Source organism: Pseudopodoces humilis, chromosome 5 (assembly GCF_049639895.1).
Source record: "Pseudopodoces humilis isolate 2021_Gansu_Grassland_sample_001 chromosome 5, ASM4963989v1, whole genome shotgun sequence".
NCBI classification, from domain to species: domain Eukaryota; kingdom Metazoa; phylum Chordata; class Aves; order Passeriformes; family Paridae; genus Pseudopodoces; species Pseudopodoces humilis.
This window is the reverse complement of record NC_142204.1, coordinates 29824433-29844754: the sequence shown is the minus strand read 5'-3', so window position 1 is coordinate 29844754 and position 20322 is coordinate 29824433. Positions and strand designations below refer to the sequence as shown.

The 20322-nt window shown below is 43.9% G+C and overlaps 2 protein-coding genes across 12 annotated transcripts in view; one reads left to right on the top strand and one right to left on the bottom strand.

Moving 5' to 3' along the window:
- The window catches only part of LOC106628036 (uncharacterized), a 23630-nt gene extending 7952 nt beyond the window's left edge, over nucleotides 1-15678 (bottom strand). For 5 of the 11 annotated variants that reach the window (XM_014249029.2, XM_014249030.2, XM_014249033.2 and 2 more), the window contains exons 1-6: nucleotides 14949-15678; nucleotides 10714-10826; nucleotides 8845-8925; nucleotides 6464-6556; nucleotides 4473-4546; nucleotides 308-418 (exon numbers count right to left, since the gene is read on the bottom strand). In XM_014249029.2, coding sequence (XP_014104504.2) covers nucleotides 367-418; nucleotides 4473-4546; nucleotides 6464-6556; nucleotides 8845-8925; nucleotides 10714-10826; nucleotides 14949-15207 — 672 coding nt within the window. In that variant the 5' untranslated portion in view covers nucleotides 15208-15678 and the 3' untranslated portion in view covers nucleotides 308-366. Of the gene's footprint in view, nucleotides 1-307; nucleotides 419-4472; nucleotides 4547-4843; nucleotides 4954-6346; nucleotides 6557-6743; nucleotides 8364-8844; nucleotides 8926-10713; nucleotides 10827-13878; nucleotides 13989-14948 lie in introns of those variants that run through there. The other 6 variants (XM_088055537.1, XR_001331238.2, XR_001331237.2 and 3 more) reach the window with 6 other exon arrangements.
- On the top strand, nucleotides 14225-20322 carry SOCS2 (suppressor of cytokine signaling 2). The gene is made up of 3 exons (XM_005519428.3): nucleotides 14225-14375; nucleotides 15879-16155; nucleotides 17055-20322. Exons 2-3 carry the CDS (start codon nucleotides 16011-16013, stop codon nucleotides 17501-17503), a joined length of 594 nt encoding a protein of 197 aa, XP_005519485.2. The 5' UTR covers nucleotides 14225-14375; nucleotides 15879-16010; the 3' UTR covers nucleotides 17504-20322.

Below are 20322 nucleotides of genomic sequence, written 5' to 3'. Positions count from 1 at the left end.
AATAACAATGTTTCCCAAACACTTTTGGATGCTTTTCAGGCATTTTGAGAGCTAAAAATCTATGATGTGCTTGGTTGCTATCTTTAAAGTACTTTCTCTTCTGACCAGTGGCTGGAAACTGTCTAGAACACATGTTCACTACATGTACCCTATGCCCTTTTGTTATTAGTTCATAGCATTGATGTTTTAAAACAATCTTTCCCTGCATTGTGTTGCTGTTTTCAATCTTACTGTGTTTTCTTTTACTGAATCTTTTTCCTAGGTTACTTTTTCCTAGGTAATGACACAATTAAAATACTACTCTCACCGTAATCTGAAGCTCTCTTCCTGGTTTCTTAGGTCTCAAACAACTGTCTTTGTTTCTCTTCACTTGAAAGCTTGGAATTCAGATTTTATCCACTTGATTATTGTTCCATGTCTATTAAAAAAAAAATAAAAAAAATTAGAAAGTTAGTTTGCGATTTCTGTTTTCTGTTGCCCTTGCTCTTTGTAATTGAAAACTTAAGTTGCATAAAATTTGCAATGTTAAGTCTGTTCTGCTACTTTGTTTCCAAGTTTGGGCACTTAGCCATTTGCTTTGTATCTAGTAGCTATTGAGTGTTCCAGAGCGTTTTAGGCTCGTTGCTGTGGATAGTAGACATTTGGGTACATCTGACTGAGGGATTTTTGTTCCTTAAATGTGTCTCTAAAAGTCTCCTCAGGCCTTGATTGTCCTTCATGCTGTGGGAAAACTCTGTTTCGGTCACGTATCAAAAATGTTGCTTTAATTCACAGAAACACAGAATTGTTAGGTTTGGAAGGGCCCTCCGGAGAGCACATCATCCAGTGCTTCTGCTAAGGCAGGGTCACCTGCAGCAGGTGACACGAGCACACAGCCGGGTGCGTTTGGAATAGCTACGGAGGAGAAAACTCCACAACCTCCTTGGGCAGCCTGTTCCAGTGCTCCCGAACAGGAATCCGGGCCATTTCAACCGCAGTTCAATTAATCTTGGTGCCTTAGTGAAAAGAATCCTTCTCCCTCCTCTGATGACGCCCAGGTTAAAAGGACTGGGGTGCTTTTAGGAGGGGTGTTTCCCTTGGGCGTGTGCTGCCGGAGGTGCTGCGCGGCACCGCCGGGAGGCAGCAGCAGCGCGTAGTGACACTCGGCACCGCTGCGGGGAAAGGAGCTCCCCAGCTGGGAGTCAAAGGGTTTCTGCCTGTTTGCTTTAACTTTTGTAGGGTGTCTCAGAGACAAAAAGAAGCTCCACCATCCCAGTCTGGGGAAAAAAAAGAGTGGCGAGTGAGGCAGTAAGGGGACCCATGTGACAAGTGTAATGAGTTTGTTTCACTTCCCCATGACTACAGTGGAGGAAGCAGTTACCCCCCTGCCCATCCGCCCACCCATCCTTCCTTCCCTCCCTCCCCACCCCTCCAGCTGTTAAGTTCTATAGGAAACACATCTCTTGCTGCTGTTGAAATAGGTCTGAACTTCGCCTGTCATGTCCAAATTCTGCTGTACCACAATAAATCGTTGTGGTGGGTCATTATAAGTCACAGTACTGACTGCCTGTTAAAGCCAGCACTGCGTGTCTCAGTTACTCCAGTCTCTATGAATTTTAGCAGCTTCTCTGCTGTAATTTCTCACATGCTCATTCCATCCTCAAAGTCAATACAAAGTTATAAAATGGAGAGATCGAACAGATGTAGACTGCATTCCTCATCTGTAATAGATGTATCATTTATTTTAATGCTACAATATAACAAAATTGACCTAGAGCAAACCCACTAGTCACCAGTATAAAGAAATAAATTGTGTACCTACAATACATAAAAATTGAGGTTATGTCCAAGATTGAGACAGATACTAATTAGACATCTAAACCTGAGTTAATCTTCACAGGCTCCCCTTATGGTCAGTCGGCACAGGAAAAGCATGTGCACTAGGCAGTTGATCTTATTTTAATATTTTATTGTCTAGAATATGTCATATAATTGTTCTCTGGAGATGCATTTTCCTTCTCTGTGAAGGAAGGATGAAGATGAGATTCAGATATCTGTATTGGGTATTGGGGCTTTCTCTCTGTCTTTTTTTTTTTTTTTTTTTTAGGAGCACATCTATGCAAAATACGCTTAAAATTCAGATAAAAATATTTTTGGTGTTTCTGCTAGCCTTCAATAGTATGTAGTCTGTATATAAGAGCTCTTGGTTTTCTATGTAGAGTAATTCACACATTTAAATTTGTAAATGTACACTGTGTATGAGATTTTAATCTCTCTTGTATTTAATCAACCCTCTAATGCTAAAAATAATAAGCTGTTTGGAGAAATAAGTTATTTATGTATCTTTCTGGCATCTCTTATAAAAGGAGCCTATGATTTCAACTATTATCTTTAGGTAGTTCTGCAAAAACAAACATGATAAATTATGATTTACTGGGAATTTTGCATGGAATTATCTGAAACATTAAATACAATTGCTACAGAATGTTAGTTCCACTGTGTAGAACTACAGCTTTTGGAACACGGCAGATCAGACAGTGACAAGTATGTGGAAGCTGCGTGAACTAAACAGCATGTTTGGTCAGCAATTTTGCATCTCATGGCTTCTGGAGAAATAGAAGTTTGTGGCCTGACATACCACTTTATTAAGGGTCATAATGTAGGTGAGAAGTGATAATCAATGTATCACGAAGTTTTTCGTTGTGTAGAGATAATACAAGATGTTGGCACAGCCAATAGAACTAAGAAGTTTTGCCAACTGGTCTATGAAACATAAATACAGAAAGAAGTTGTGCTTATATTCAACTTTACTGCTTGTCAAGATGAAAAACAGTGTCAGGTCAGAGACAGTTTACCTTTTTGAGTAAGACCAGTTTTGACTGCTACCAAAGTTTAATTCCTTGGCAAAAGGATCTCCCTACCAGCAAAATCTGAGATGATTAAAAAAATAAATCTGCAAGAACTGTTTTTAAGCATCTCTTCTGCTAAAACTAATAAAATGTTGACCATGAAAGTTACAAAGAAAAATTAAATGAACAGCGAACAGTTATTGCACTATGCCATTACCATGTTGAATAAAATTTAACCCAAGTAAAAGATTAAACTATTGAAGCATGACCCTCCTGTACAAACATGTATTTCCTACTCCCTAATGGTAACAAAACAGAGCTTAATAGTTTCATGCAAAGATTAGTGTTTCTTAAACACTCCTAGTCATTAGCACCAAGTTTTTCAAACACTGCTGAAGTTTCTTGTTTTAAACACTGCTAGTTTCTCATTCAAATGTGCTTGATTTGTTTAAACAAATAATATGCTAAGTACTGTTTTTCTGAAGTCGGTGTCTGTAGGAGTTACACTGCATCAGAGCTGTGCTGCAGCGGTGGTCTTCACCTTTGTTTTAGTTTAGACAAACTGATAATTTCTATTGAATAATAAACAAATGCTAGGAAAAAGATTTCCTTGACCCTTAATTAGTTAACATTTGTTTGGTTGGTATAAGCAGCATAAGGCTTCATATCCTTTTCAAAATTTATTTTGTAATTTTTAATACTGACTGGTTTCAGTATGGGTCCATTTGTTATTTTCCAAGAATAGATGTTTACAGAATTCCCTTTCCCCCAAGCCATTTTTTTCTACAGTTAAAATCCTGGCATTAGTGATGGAGTGGTAGCAAGTTCCACAAAATTTAGAACTAGATTAAGAAAAAAGGATTTCCTGTCCAGAGTAGAAACACAGAGCAAATAAAATTCATGGGAAATTCATCATAAGCAGAGGTAAGGAAAATGGAGAAAATCCCTTTCTAGAGCATATATTTGTATTAAAATACTGAAAGAAACACGCAGTGTGTTTGCTACATGGGGTTACAATTCACTGACTTTATATGGCCATATTTGTTGGAGAAAGATTTGAAGTGAGCCCAAAGAGGCCACTGGTAAGGCTGAAAGGTGACACAATGGCCTGTGAAGAGAAGAGCAGCAGTGGTTAGTACCTTCACAGTGCCGAGCCGTGCCTTGTCCAGTCCAGGGACAATGAGTTGTTACAACTAGGTGAGTGTTTTGTTTCAATACAACCAAGATTTTCACTCATGACTTTGTGGAAATTATGCAGGAAAAGCCTTGTATTTCTTTAACAGTGCTGCATTTATTCTGCAGTGGAAATACGTGTGTAACTGTGTCAGGTGAAACCAGGACCCTGGGCTTTACCACCCCCGAGGTGGCACAGGCAGCAGAGAGATGTTCAGGATCCCTCAGGGCACGTGGTTACCGTGGCAGGCTGGCGGCAAGCTCAGCGCCCGCTGCTGCTCCCACACCTCCATTGCCTCCCCCTGTTCCACAAGCCCTCCTGAAAGCAGTGGCTTCCCCCTGCTGCAGGGGCAGCCCAAGCAGCACTCCCAAGGTCACATCTCACTTGACTACACGAGATGTGTTCTTTTAAACCACCCAAGCTGGCTGCGCCCTCCAGCCTTACCGCATCCCAGAACGTACAACACGTACCCTCGCTTTGATGCTAGGAAAGCACCCTTCTCACAGGCTGCAGGACAGCTTCCCATCGTTTCACGAACTTCAAACTGAAAGATAACACAGAAAAATAAGAATTGCACACTGGGTCTAGAGGGGCACCAGAAAGAGTCCAAGGACTGTGGAATGTGAATATGGGAATTTGCTCTCAAGGGTACTAGCCCAGCTAGTGAATATAAGCCATATATATTCCTCTTATGTTCCCAGTATAAGTCCTTCTTGACATCAGGGACATTCTTTTTTAATTTAGAAATACATGCTTGCCCTCTGAAATCAGGTAGTGTGAACTCACAGCATTTTTAGAGATGACCTGATCTTAGATTACTTTTGTCTTTCCAGAGTCTTACCAATTTTGACACAGGTTTATGCATAGCAGCAATTCACACACATAATTAGTCTTTTCTAAACAATTTCAGTCACCAGTCCAGAGTCTCCAGAGATGCCCCAGCTGAGACTCCTGTAAAAATAAAGGAATTTTTATTCTGAATAAACAAATATGCAGAGAAGAAAGTGCATTTCTGTAACACCAAACAAATCTGGATTTAGGAGCAAGCATCTTCTTACACAGTCAACATTGGACTAAATTAACTATACCAAAGGTCGCTAAATGTCATTGTTCTGTAATTTTCAGTTCAGAGGATCAAAGAAATCTGAAGAAATGGTTCAAGTTGAGACACTTGGCAAAATAACGAAGTGAAAGGCTTCCAAAGTTTCTGGAGGAAAAAAACCCACAGTAATTGGATATAATTCTTAAAATCTTCATTCAGGCATTAATAAATAAAAATGTGTATCCTCTTTAGGATTAATGAAATGTCAGCAGAAGAAAATAGTAGTATAAAAACCAAAGAGCTGTTTTTCAGTTATTCTCAGGGCCTAAGGGGTTTGTTTATTCAAAGATCTGTGACACTGGCAAATAAGCTGTTCCCTTGAAAACACCTTGCCAGGTGTTGTTTTTGGGTTTTTCCCCCCTGTTTAGCTGTTCTTGTATGATAAATTAATTTTGCTAGAAATACACTATCAGTTCAGCAGAGATTTTTTTAACCATTAATCTCCTTACCTGGTGTATTTAGCCCCCTTAGAGCAATTAGAGCAGCCCAAGGAACTGATCTTAAAATGCCCAAGGAGATTTAAAAGACACACTTCAGTGGATTGCTGAAATGTAACTCAGGAGCATAACTGATCAGTTATTTGAGGAATTTCATTGTTGTTGCTGCGCCTTTTTGATCAGCCAGTCCAAAGGGATTTCATTAACATCTCACTAGTACCTCTGGCTAAGAAGGAATTTTGAATAGATTGTGAAAACCTCTAGAAATGAGCTATTTTTAAGTGCTAAGCATATAAATGCAAATTGAGTAGGGACAGCTGTTATTTACATTCTGTGGACACATGATTTCATTCCCTGATAGATACAGGAAGAAAAAAAGCCACTGAAAAACTGAAATGCCCTTAAAGAAATTGGGAAAGTGATGATCTAATAAAAATACATGCAATGAACTACATTGTTGGGTGGTATAAATTGGTAAAGCTTTCTAGGTTTGTCACCTATATAATAACATTATACAGCCCACCTGCTAGGAGGACTTGAAGAGCTGTATGTATTTCTTGGAGAAAGTGGGGAGAGGAATTGAAGGAATGAATATGCTGAAACAAAGGCATATGAACAAATTAATGTTTCAGCCTTTTATGCAATGGCTAACTGATAACCTGGCATTTTCAAAAATAGTCTCCAAGAACAAAGCCCCCATTCATAATAAGGTTTTGCTATGGAGTTACGTTAGTTTGAGATTATGTTCTGGAAAAATTATAAAAACTCCTGAAAAATGTAAGCAGCATATTCTAGACCAGTGTACCTGAAAGTAGAGGACTGTACTGGAGGAAAAAGAAAGCACAGTGTGAAAGTTGCATCCTTCATGAGCTCAAGTTTTTTACTGGCCTGGCAGAGGTCCTCCTGTGTGTCCTCCATTTACCTGGAACAGGTCCCTGCTGTCACATGTTCCACTGGAAAGCTCATGCTCCCTCCTGCCACACCTGCATCTATTTGTAACATCACCAGCAAACACCTAGAGTAGAAAGAAATAATATTCTCCTCAGGAAAGGTAAGGCATGTTTAAAAATGTACACAATACATAGCTGCTAATTTAGACCAAACCCACTCAGTCAAATCAGCAATAGGAACCCAGGAGAGGGAATTAAAGGTAGGATTGTTTTGCTGGCTTTTCCTTCTAGAAGGAAAAGGAGTTGACATACCCAACGCAGCTAAAGCTCAAGCACCACAGAGCCACTTGATTCTTAAGAGCCTGGAGAGTGATTTCCTCCAAGATTAGTTCTGTTTGACTTAGGATTGCTTTGTGCCTGCCAGCACACAAAATCTGTCATAACACAGGCAAAGGAAGGCCTGAAATTTCATTCTTGTTCCATTTTAGGTACACTCTTACCTGCTGTTCTGTCTTACGTGAAAGATACGTCTGATGGCTAAATTCATCCTTTCCTTCCTCACCAGAACAAAGGCTGATCTACAGCAGCAGGTTTTGCAGCTTCCTTCTGTCTAGCATCGTGTGGCATGAAATGCTGGGGAAAAAATTCTGCTGTGCCTCAGGCGTCTTTCCAGATCACATTTATTCACAGAGGGATAATTTATCAGAGAAATTAGCTCCGAAGAGACTACTAAAATTAGTGTTAGATTTTGAAATATAGGGCAATCACACTGAAAGTCAGAAAATATGTCTAGCCCAAACTCACACTTTAGAAAACGCTTTGCATATTTTGTAATAATTATGGATATTATTTTCCCTCCTCTCTTCATTTATAAAGACAGAGAGATAACAACAAACTTAAGCAAATCAGAATTTGGTTACACAGAGCCATCTGTTAATTCTGGTATATGGCAGTAGAGGGCATCTAAGGACTTCAAGTCACATATGGTAAGGGATTAAAATCAGATGGTTGAAGGAGTCATTACTGTCCCCACAGGCTGTTCCCCCCACCTCAGGACAGAATTGCCACCTCATGACCAAACAGCTCACGAGGCTGCTCCTGATCAATGGCAGTTTTGAGCCACACTGAAACTGGGGCTGTTCTTAAAACACCAGTCTGAAAGCTGAAGTTGTTGAGGAGGAGATGCACCAGGTAATTTCTCTTCTCTGCTGTAGGCAGAGCTCTGTCAGAGCCACAGGATGGTTTTGGGTACAGTACAGGGGGGATACTGCTTCAAGCAGCCTGTCCAATTTTATCCACTGCTGTTTGTGCTTTAATTTCCACATACCTGGAAAAACTGCTTACAGGAGGAGCAAGCGATTCTGGGAATGGACAGGCTGTGCCAAGAAAAGGCGAGCTGTGGACCAATGCTCTTTCCTTAACCAGAAAGAGTAGCACTATGTCTGCTTCCTCTCCTGAGCCTAAAAACTGCCAGCCTGTCTGGCCAGTATTTCAGTTTACGTCCTCCCAGTATGCCAGTCAGGTACAGGATGATGCACTGAGCCATCCTGACAAAAAGCAAGCACTAATCCTGACAAACAGAGAGAAGGTAGCTGGCAGCTAGCGCTGTTTTCTTGTCATCTATCCAGGTTTGTATGACATTCCATATCCAGCCTCTCTTTATATTGAACCAGGGAAAGCAGCCATGCCTATCTTGAGCCAAAAGAAGCCAACACATCAGAGGCAGGTTAAGTTCATTACCTGACACTAACACTTAATGTACTAATCTGAAAAATGTATTTCAGCCCAGCAGCAGATTCACATACAACAGGCGAAGTATTTTCAATTAACTTTAAGAAGTTTAAAGTTATATAAATACATTAATAAACATTGATTATCCTGTTATTCAAACTTCTAAGTACAGCAACACGCCAGGCCTTATGCTGAAGTCTATTATAGCCTTAGCCTGAAATTTAAAAGTGGGTCATGCCCAGAAAAAGGTTCTACAACTCATTTAATGATTCACAGTACTTCTAAAATGATATTCATCTGTCTGCTCTCCATGGCAGCACTTTCAATCATAAACACTTAATTGTAGGAATTCATCCTCAAGGCCAAATAGCTCTGGGTGAATTAAACTATCCTTAATGTAAGAACTAGAACAGTGATTTAAAATTAATCTTTTTCTGATGGGAGGCCATTTATTCAGAGACACATAACCCAGTTTCTGCTTCACTTTACTTTTCACTCAAAAAATCTCCCTTTTAGAGATAGCCACTGCATCACCTGTTTTAGTTTTCCTTATTAGCTTCAAAACTGACTCTCTGCCAACAAAAGAACTTTATTACTTATGGATTGGCAAAGCATAGGAGAGCTGCCTTCATGCTGTCTGTCAGGAAAACTTTTTTCACAGACATTACTTGCTCTCTCTTACTTTGAGGCGTAGGACTTGCAACTGGCAGAAAAACATCTCCAGCCTCCTCAAGCATAAAAGGCTTGTTTTTTCTGGCAGCATCTAGGAGGAGAATGCAAGATTTCACAGTGCTTTCAGCTGTGCTATCTCTAGGATTTTTCCAAAAAAAAAAAAAACCCAAGCGTGTATGTTTCTCTAAAAAATCCAAAACTTCAAGGAGCGTGGTTCTGAACATGCGTGTGCATAGGTGTAGTGTGTATATACACCTATATGCTCTTTCTCAGCCAAAAAAGGTAAATAAATATTACAGTCACAGCATTTTATGCTATAATCTGAATATTAAAATCCATATCAAATATTCTCCTAATAGTTGTTTGAAAAGACTGTATTAAAAATGGTCTTTTCTACCAGTCCTTTTTTTCTACCACGTTCATGAGAAGGAAGCATGAATGAGGAGAAAATGCTATCAAAACACATATATTTACAACTCATTCTCCAGTAACTTGCAGCAATATTTAGCTAGTTTCAGTCAGAGTGAAAGTCGATAATTCACAAAATAATATAGTGATAGACCAGAATTCTGCTATTTATAAAGAAGCCTAACATAACAAAGTAAAAAACTTCTGTGTAAATGATCTTTTTTTTTATACTTAGTACCCTGCGTTACCAAGTTCTATTTTCCCTTTACATGCCTGTCCAAAGTATTTTTATGTTATTTTTGTTTTACCTTAATTGGTAAATAGTAAATTGGAAAAATTAAGCAAACACTACATTTAATTATTTTCATTGAAGATCCTAAGTGTCTAGGTGACCTCTTACTCAATGCTGTTTAGGCCTTAACTTTTAGATAGTAGATAGCACAGGATGAGATGAGAGATGGACTTAAATGCCACCTCTTTATGGTCAGTTTTGTGCTTGCCAGTGATTATCTGTTTACATTGAACCAAAGGGAATGATCCTTCTGTTTATCAACTGTCTCTGAAAGAAAAGAAGCTGGATGTTATTTCAAAGTATTACTCTCTTGGTGCCATCTTTTGATGTTTACTTTTAAATTACAAGTACTAGTTTCCTTTTAGAGCACCTCTTGATTCATAGAAATTATTCACTGAATTCTTTTGTTATTGTCCTTTACAAGTGTATATTATCAAGAAAGGCAAAGCGTTCACATGTGAATAGATAAAAATGGCAGGAAATAAAGTGGCAGCTGGTAAAGAGTAAAACTGTTTGGTATAAATCTTAATCTATTTCATCAAAACATTCTGTTCCACAGGCAGCTGTAAAGAGCAGGGTGATCCCATACACTAAAATATTTGTTTCCTCTATGTTTTATCTAGTATGTTTTAGGAGCTCTGTGAAATAATCAAACCTTTCTCCTAACTGCTAAGTGAGAAATCCTCTAAGAGTTCACATTGCAGACCTTATTCATGCTGTGGAGTTACAATTAACTCATTCCAATTTCCTGGAGCTAAAGGCTCAATATTCATATTTCTCTGCTCAAGAACCAGACTGCAATCCCAGGACAGGGAGAAACCGTGGCAGCTGTACATTGTTATTTAGACCAGTTCAGGTAAACAGCTGTCAAAACATGGTCAATTAGTAGATGTATGTGATAAGCAATAGCTGTCCTTTTAACTGAAGGTGATTTTAACTAACCAAATGGTATGCCATGGATAATGTATGTTCTGTGCTGCATCTTTGGGAAGTTAAGGATGAAGAGAGCAAGGAAAGGCCCCTTGTATTCTTCCAGGTAGCTAGGTAAATCTACCCTAATAAATCAGTAAATCTTTTCAGTGAATGGGAGTAAATCTAGCAAAATCAGCTGAGTCAAAAGCACATTACTCCCCCTCTGCTCACATCATATTATATAAATAAATCAGCATACTAGCTCACCAGTAAACTTGGCATACTTTTCAGGAACAAAGTGAAAATCATTTCTAGTAACAGGCGCTTCACAGGACTGTAAAAATGTTGCCTCCTTCCTTGGTCATGAAAGGGATTTTTGCCTAAAGGAAAAATAAAAAATAAATTCACTCATCCTTCCCTGTCTCAAGCATATGCATTTGAAATTGTCAGAAACAATATATTCTGCTTGTGATTGTCAAGAAATGCTAATGCTAATATTTTCACTACTAATATAAAACTTGATTTAAAATATCTACTATATGGATGATATACAGTCAGAACCAACATTTATGAATAGTAGAAAGTATCAGGAAAAAAACAGGGATTGCTAAAGTTTGTGCCTTTCATCTCCAGCTGGATGATATGCCTCTAAAACTGGCTCAGAAGCATTCATATTTGTATACATTCAGCAATATTTGTTCTAGAATTGCTACCCCAAAACACAAAGATTAAAGACAAATAAAGCATTTGGTTTGAATTGTACATGAAAATTTTACATCCCCACTTGTATATAGTTTTTGTACTAGTGACTAGAAGAATTACTGTTTGTTTGTTACATGGCAGATTAAAAAAACCTTGTTTTGTTTACACAATGGAAAGCTAAGTTTTCTGAGTCTGCTCCTTCTTTTCTCTTTCTCCATTTCACATCTTTCTCCTGCTCCGTTCTGATTTTTATAAAGTAAAACTCTTCACGCAGACCAAACCTGTATTAAATATCCCAGTGCCAAAGAAGCTAAAAAGAAGCGTTAAGTAGTTTCATGCACTACATGCAGCCCATAGTCCCAAAAGTAATTTAATTTAGTCACCTTTTCTTACCCTTACAACTATTTCTTTTCTCTCCTGTGACTGTATGGAAGACTCATGCAGACAGAGGAGAAAAAGAGCAACTAACATTGTTGAAAGAAACAGTGAAATACAAATGTACTCCACCAAACCTATAACACTTTCAGATGTCTCAAGGCAGAGAGAAAAGGTAACTGTGAACCAGAGCATTCTTATGAGGTGCCAGTATTATCATTTAAAGATCAATTTGCAGTTTTTAAGTTTGAATTTCATTACTCTTGTAAGTTTATCAGATATTTAGTGCTATTTTTAAGAGACATAAGTACTCATGAAAAAAAATAACAGAACTCTGTTTCGGAAAGATCCTGCTGATATACTGCCTATTTAATTTTTATGCTACCTTTTTCATAACAATATCTGAAGTTTTAAGTAACAAACATTTATTACATTCTTCTGTTCTTGTTTCTCATTCACCACATAAATTGTGGTCTTCCTCCCTCTGCCTTTATAGCAGCCGGCTGTGGTTTTAGAAACAAATTATTACGACTTTAAGTGATGAATAAACAGCAGAAGCAAAGGAAGTCTTGAGATATTATCCACATAAGAATCCCATTAATAAAATAACATAGGAAAAGAGAATTACAGCAAAGCTGTAAAAAAGCAACTTTGCATCTAGACAAGATGTATTCCTTTTCTCCAAGATGCATTAGTGAACTTAAAAGAAATAGCCTTAATTTGAACACTATGGTATTAGAAGAACATATTTTTGAGCAAAAGCTCTCTGCCTACATATATAGAATTATTTTAGTAATAAAAATAGATCTTTATTATTTTTATATTGTTATTCTGAACATAGTGAAGTCAGTGCCATTCTGAAAAAGTAATGGAGGTTTTTTGCAAGATCTCACGTCACAGGTAGTTGAACTGTCAACTAAATTTCAAGGGGCACAAACCTATTCTCTCCCTTTTCCACATCTATCCAATAAAAAAAACTTAGTGGGGATTCCACAGCCGTCACTGGAGGCTGCATCTGAGGCTATCTGAACTTCACAGACAAAAACAGGAACAAGAATGACCTTCAAGACCTAAATTGTTTTAAACCATTTCTGAAAATGCTTAAGAAAGCCCGTGTTTGTTCCTCAGACCTCATTTTAAATCTGTGCTGCTGCCAGTGATTAAAACCACCTTTTTTTCATAAACTGAATAAATTAAATTCAAAAGCACCCAGGCATTACAAACAGATGAAATCATACTGACCGATATTTCACTTAATGTAGATTTTTTTTTTCTCAGATTAATTTACTTAGTTACTAAATGCAGAACTTGATTTTTAAGGTAACTGTTAATTCTCATTTCCCCTGGTGCTTAAGAATTATAAGCAATAACTGTTACAAAATCCTTCAGGCTTTTTAATCCTTTCTCAGCCCTTATTTTTATTTCTTTTTAAAGAAACGTTGCATTTCAGACGTTACTGAGGAGTGCGACCCAAGGCAGTGTCTCAGTGTGGGAGCTTTCCCTGTGCAGGGGAGCTTCTCCTGCTCCCTCAGCCAGACAGTCCAACCTAATACATATTCATTTACCCCTCTGATAACAAAGGCTCCCTCCCCCCTCCCGCCCCGATTTTTCAAAGATATTATCTTTTATTATTTTATAGGTTAGGGTTTCTTTTCTGAAATCTTTAAAAAGACACCCCTTAATCCTTCTCCCATCAATTCCCCCTCCCAGACACCCCCGTGCAATTTGCAGGGAGCTCTGACCCTCAGCCAAGGGCCGGGGTGAGACTATTACGGCTACTTTTGCTTTGTTTCCCCTATTTTCTTTCTTTTTTTTTTTTTCTTTCCCCCCCCCCCCCCTCTGTGTGTGTCTCTTTCTAAAGTCGGCTCGGGGCCGCCGGGGCAGCGGCGAAAGGTGGCTGGTTACCGAGCAGCACCCACGACGCAATCAACCATCTTTACGCTGAAAAACAGCTTCGTGGTTATTAAAAAAAAAAAAAAAAATAATAATTAAAAAAGGGGGGAGGGGGAGGAAATCGGCGCGCGCATCGGAGGGCACTGGCTGTTTGTAGCAACGAGGTATTTAGCGCCGGAGGGTGAAGGGGGGTGGAGACCAGGGTGGGGTGTCCCAGGAGCTTCGGCCGCCGCAAGTCCCTGGCAGAGAGCTCCTGGCACCAGCCCCTGCCGCGCTCCCGGCCCTGCGGGCGGGCCCCGCCGCCGCGCTCAGGTGCCCGCGGCTGCTGGCGCCGGGCAGGCCGGGCGCCCCTCGCCCCTCCGGCCCCGGGACGGGCGGCTGAGCTCCAGCGCTCGCCCGCTTCCCTCAGGGCTCCCCGCACGGCCCCGTCGGCCCGGTCCCTCCGCAGCCCCGGGCACTGACCTGCGCGTCGCCCGCGATTCCGCGGGCGGAGGAGGAGGAGGCGGGGGGGCCGCGGGGCAGCGTTCGGCGACCGCTGCCCCGGCGTGACAGGGGCGGCGGCTCGGTGCGTCGGCCCCGGCTGGCCGCGATCGCGGCGGAGGCGCCGGAGCGGGTCCTGTCACATGATGCGGTTCCTGGAAAGTTCCTGGAAAGCAGCCTTTGTATGTAACCATCCCGGGAGGGGGGAGCGGCGGGGGCAGGATGCCCTCGCCTCGCAATCAAAGGCGAGCAGACCGCCCGCGCCGGGGAGAGGGGGGGGAGCGGAGGGTGTTGTTTCCCCAGGAGCACCATCTTCCTCCGGCAGCTTCTGTCCGCCCCAGCACAGCCCCGACGCTTCTCCCCGGCGGCGGGTGCTGTGTCTCCTCGGCCCCTCGACGCCGCCGGGACCTAGAACAACCTGATCGTCCCACCTCCAGGCGGCGGCAGCGACGGCCCCAGCCCCATCCCGCCGAGCCCGGGTGAGTCCCCTTGTCGTTGCCCCCCTCCGCCCGATGCCCCTCCGCTCTTCGAGAGCCGGCAGCCCGCCGCCCGCTCTCGGTACGGCGCTGCCGACCGCCGGGATGGAGGCACTCCCGGAGCCGGCGGCAGGCTGCTCCGGCGCTCCTCGCCTCGGCCGGGGAACGCCCGGCTGCAGCCAGCCGCCACCGCCTCGCAAGCCTTCCGTCCCCACCGAACTCCCGTGGCGGCGGCGCTTAGCGGCTAGGCGCTCCCGGAGCCTCCCTTTCACAAGGGGTCGCGCCCGGACACCGCTGGCAGAGCTGCTCCCACCTGCGCTAGTCGGCCCGGCGCCCGCAGCCTCTCCGGCGACAGGCGCACCTGCGCCCGGTCACCGAGCCTGCGGCGGGAGCTTCTGCGCGGGGGAAGGAGGGGATGGACTTTGGCGAGGGGTTCCCGGGTGTGTGCCTACATATGTTGGGATAGAAACCCGTCAGAACACCCTATCAGTTGCCACTACAGTCTAATTTGGAAAAGTTTCTGAGCTCTGCTGCGGAATTTCTTAAGGGAGGAACCACTTCAGCATAACCCCTCACCTGGCGGCTGCTGCGCACCCGCAGGCAGAGACTGCCCGGTTCGCAAGCATCGGCGGGGGGCTCCGGGTCTTCCCCGTGAGCCCCGTCCCTTCTCTCCGGCCAAACCGGCTAGGCTCCCCGTCGCTGGTACTGCCCGGCTTTGTGTTGCTCCTGTTGTGGCGGTGCTCCCAGGAGAGAAGAGGCTCGTTTTGTCCCTCCTGTTAGTTTCAGCCAAGAGGAAAAATTCTTTTAAATTTTCTTTCCCCCCTAATATCAGCATTTAATGGAGCGGGAAAAGCATATTTCCTGCCCCGCGCTAATTATAGCGCGTCCTCCACCGCGCTGCCCCTTCCGTTCCCAAACAGCCGGCGAGCCCCCGGAGCCGGCGCTGCCGGCTGTACCCGCCCCGCAGCTCCTCGTTTACCCCGCTGCCCGAGAGGAGGTCTCCCACCCCAGGAGCATGGCCCACGCCGGGCTCCCGTTCCTAGAGGTACGACTTCGCGAATGACCTTACTGGAAGGCGTCGGTGCGTACCGTCCGTACGCCCCGCAGCGTGAAACCCGGGCAGGGCCGGGGCTGGGACCTCTGCCCCGCGCTGCTGGTTACCCCTCCTCTCTCATACCTTTACGGCTCTCCCCCACGACCTCCTCCCCAAAGCCCCAGAGCTGCCGGTCGGGCTCGCCTGCCCCAGCCGAGGGAGAGGGGCATCAGCGGGTTCGCCTTTGCGATAAAGCGAGACCACCTTCCCGGGCCGCCGCCGCCGCCGAGGACAGGCTGGGCGGCGGGGGGGAGGAGATGTCCCTCCCCCGCTTCGCCGGGAGGTGATCTCTCGCCTCGGGTCCCTCCTCTGGATGCTGGGAAGTTCCGAAGCGGGATCGCCAGAAAGACGCTCTGCGTCGGGAGCGCCTCTCGCGGGGCTAGCCGCTAACCACGCTCTCTCTCGGCTCGCAGGCGGCGCCCGGGCTGGGGGCCGGGACCATGCACCCGGTGCGGCGCTGAACCCCGCGGCGGCGAAGCGGAGCCCTCTCCTGCCGGCAGCCCCCGACCTGCCTGCGAGCGGGGCCGCGCCCGCCGCCCCCGCCCATGACCCTGCGCTCCGCCGAGTCCCTGGAGAGCGCGGAGAGCTCCGGGGAGCGCTGGGGGCACCCCGGGGCGGCGGCCCCCGTTGCCGAGGAGTGCCGTGAGGCGGAGCAGCTGGCCGCGGCTATGGAAGAGCTGCGGCGGGCAGGTAAGCCCGGGCGGCCGGGAAGGGGGAAAGCGCCCTGGGCGGCGGCGCCGTCCGGGGGGAGGCAGAGCGGCTTGGCGGGGATTCCCGCCGGGCCGAGAGGGGATCCGGACGGCGGTGCGACGCCTGGCCATCGCCGCCCAGCGCTGAGAGGTCGCGTTCCCGCGGCTGAGAGGGGCGGCTACGACTCCGACCTTCCGCGGACTGCGGCGGCCGAAGCGAAAGCGCCCGCACCGCCGCGCCCCCGCAGCAGGCCCGGAGCTTCGGGCGGGAGGGGGGCGGGGGCCGCCGCCCGGCGGGGCGGCCGCGGGGCCGCATCCCCTCGGCCCCGCGTCCCTGCGGCCCCCTCGCCGGAGCGGCGGCGACTCGCCCGGCCCCGCAGGATGCGGGGCTTGGTTGCGGGCGGAGGGAAGGGCTTTTTGTCTTTATCGCAGCCGCGCCAGGACCGCAGCTACCTCGCCGAAGTTCTTTTCTTATCCCTCTGCTTTCGATCGCTAGACAAAGCTCATTTCAACAGCAGCCTACTCCGAGTTACCCAAAGCGGGCGTTCTGCGGGCTGCCAGCCTGTGCCTTGCGGACGCAGCGCTGGCCCCGGCGGGAGAGCAGCAGGGAGCCGCGGGACGCGTCCCTGCTGCTTCAGGGGCGGCCTCGCAGGACTCTGCGGGAAAGTTTGTGCGTGTGTATGCATAGATATGAAAATAAAAAGTGACCTGGAAGGCTCTGTCAAAACGAGTCATTGTAAAACAAATTAATTTAAATAGCAAATAAAAATTTACTGTGCCTGCAGGACTTTGGCTTTCAAACAACAGAAGAAATAGGTGACTAGAAGTATATCAGCCAGAGAGCACCTTTTAAAACAAACAAGAATAAACAAATCCCCTCTTTCTCTCATCTTTTAACAGGATGGTACTGGGGCAACATGACTGTTGCTGAAGCCAAAGAAAGGTTACAGGATGCCCCCGAAGGGACCTTTTTGGTTAGGGATAGTTCGCATTCAGAGTATCTACTGACTATATCCGTAAAAACATCAGCGGGACCGACCAATCTACGTATAGAATATCAAGATGGCAAGTTTAGACTGGACTCCATCACTTGTGTCAGATCTAGACTTAAACAGTTCAACAGCGTTGTGCATTTGATTGAGTACTATGTTCTTATGTGCAAAGATAGAACTGAAACACCTTCAAATGGAACAGTTCATCTTTACTTGAACAAACCCCTCTATACGTCTGCTCCATCTCTGCAACACCGCTGCAGAATAGCTATAAACAAGAGCACAAATCAGATCTGGGAGCTGCCATTACCAACAAGACTAAAAGAGTACTTGAAAGAGTATCAATACCAGGTATAAATACATTTTCTAAATGCCTCTAACACAGAGTAACTTTTGAATGCAATTCTTAAAATCAGCCAAAGAACTGAGTAACCAGTTGTACAACTCGGCATGGAATTCACTATCAAAACAGTGGCAGTTCTGAGGGAAAGGTTTTTATTTCAGATGCTACAAAGGGAGACTTTATGTAAAATAATCCTAGTTTGCATCCTTGGGGGTTTGACAAGGTGGCATGCTATTCTTGCGAGGAGAGAGAAGCCAGGAATCTGTCCAGATTGTGTTGCTTTGTCAATAAAATGCTGCACTAGCTATCAAATGCTTACTGAAGCAGTGGGACCGGGAGAGATTTCATAAGTGGTCAGAGACATAAGAGAGTTTACAAGTATCTCAGTTGTCTGATTCCAAGATGAATTTGGTGCTGGTGTTCATATAATCCTAAAAGCTTAACTAGATCACACTGTGATAATCTTACTAAAGTTATGCAACTAATCAAATCCAGTCAGAAAAATGATCATGCATTCAGTTTTTATTGAACTACTCTCCTGCTTTTCTGTAAGCAAAGGAGTACTGTAAATAATGAGTCTAAAATACTGTTTTTCAAAGTTCTCTGAAAGCTGACCTTAAGAGGAAATGCTACATCTTTCACAGGAACCCAGTATATTGCTGATTATACCAGATTGGTATCCCAGAATCCTTAACATGTTAACATCTTCACAGTGGTGATGTATCCATGCTATTATTATTAAGCCTCTTTTGGTTGAGGCTTTAGAACTATATGCTTCAGACTTGCAGTTTCAATGTCAAGACATGGATTTCAGCAGTTACATGTGTCTTCTACAGTGTAGAATGTTTTCTTCAGGCTGTTTCCCAAAATGTGGGGAAATACGATGTGGATTTTTTTAAGGGGGTTGGTTTACCTTTTTCTTGTTTTTTATTTTCTTTTTCTTTATTTCTTTTTATTTCATTTTATTTTATTTTATTTTATTTTATTTTTTAACTTTCAATTCACCATTGTAGCTATCAGATGATTACTCAATAAAGTAAATCAAAGTGCACAACTATCTCCCAATCTTTGTATGTATGGATTTGCTACTATTCAGGAAAGAGTGTTCTTATATGGGAACTTATATAATTTCCCAGCTAATACTCAGATAAATGCACATGTATCACTGAGGATGAATACCCCTGTTTTGCCTTTGTGGTGCTGCTCAAAAGTATAGCTGGATTACATTCAGATTAGTGGCTTAGAGGCTACCTGCTGAATTCCTGTAGTTGGGTATTAGCATAGGACACTGCTTTTTCTGTTACAGTAGTCTTCCAAACAGGAAGAGAAGACTAAGACCCTCAGTACCCATTCTTCAGCCCAAATGTAAAGTATTTAATAGAAAAAATACACAGGACAAGAATAATAGGAGAGCGGTAAAAAGAGAAGCAAGGACATGGACTCATCCTTAGTCAACAAATTAATAGTTTTAATTATTTCCCTAGCTTATTTGTTAATTAAAGCAAAGAGACCTGTACTTGAACAAGGAGGGTTGTCAAGACTTGCTGTAATCTAGCTTTGTCCAGGCTGAAATAGAAACAACATAAAATAATCCTGTTTTCTTTGTGACTTAACTGCTGTGCTGTACTGTCAGGACATTCTGTCCCTTCTCATAAACTCTGGGGCACCAACCAGCTTATTTATTGCATCTAAACTCCCAGTGTTATACACTCAGTTTTGTCTGTAACATGCTGGCAGAAATGAGTAGCTGAGCCATTGAGAAAAAGAAGGCAGCAGGAACCTGAGGCAGAGTGGATGGCTCCTTGGTATGACATATACTTGATATGTTCTTGTTCTTTCTATGCAAAAGGTGGGTTTCTCCTCCTCCATGGCCTCAATTTTCTGTCCCCATTTTCTACTCAAGCTTTAGTATAGAAATGGGAGGAGTTTTCTTCTGAAAAACAAACCAAAATATTTTGTTATGTAAAATTTTCCCCCTGTCTTGCCAAAATGTATTTGGAAGTTTCTCACATTATATGGTGACCACCCTTTGGTTCCCATGCCCAAAGAGCTTATGTATTCTAGATATGTGTCATAATCACACGGTTCTTGTCATCAGTCTTGCTAAGATCTGCCACCCTCAGGCTGAAGAGCTTTTCCTGTGAGCAGAGCCTGTCAAAAAACTGTGTTTCTGATGAATCTTTTCTTACAGTTCTTGTCTAGCTCTACCATGTGGTGAGAGAACTGCTGTATGGAATAACTTTCATCACAGTCACAAACACTCTAATCCGCTGGTGTGTTAACATTCTACTACTGTGCCTTTTCTGCCAGGGTGATACGCTTGGGGTCTCAATGGTAAACACATTGTACTAAAGACCTTTAAAATAAATCCCTGGGGGTTTAAAATCATGAATACCAGTGCTGGAGCAAGCCGACTGAGAAGATAAGAGCATTGGGGTGCAATGAGACTGCTGTGTTGCAAATATAAGAAATGATTTATGGCTTGCTGCTGCCAGACCACGTAAGCAGTCACAGGCCAAGTGTACCCCACAGCAGAGCCAAGCTCTGAGGAACAAGAAGGGGCAGATCAGAGAAGCTTGTTGTTTTTTTTAATAACAGTTCTCCAAAGCACAAGGGCAAATGACAGGCTGAGGACAAGGAGTGCTGGCAAAGTGAAAGGTGGTGATTCTCATAACTAATCAAGATTAGTTACTGTGATGTGGAATCAAGTCACCAAACACTGAGCGTATTGACCTAGACTTCATATCATTTGTATTAGTTCCTGTGAGAAAAGCAGGCTCTGTAACTATAGTGTGCTCGAAGCTGTGAACAATATTTTAAACAGACTGGAGGG

Excerpts from the sequence above, each read along its gene's own strand:
- SOCS2 (XM_005519428.3), top strand. The coding sequence starts at position 16,011 with ATGACCCTGCGCTCCGCCGAGTCCCTGGAGAGCGCGGAGAGCTCCGGG. Across the intron at positions 16,156-17,054 it reads GGAAGAGCTGCGGCGGGCAG|GATGGTACTGGGGCAACATG; the intron begins GTAAGCCCGGGC and ends ATCTTTTAACAG.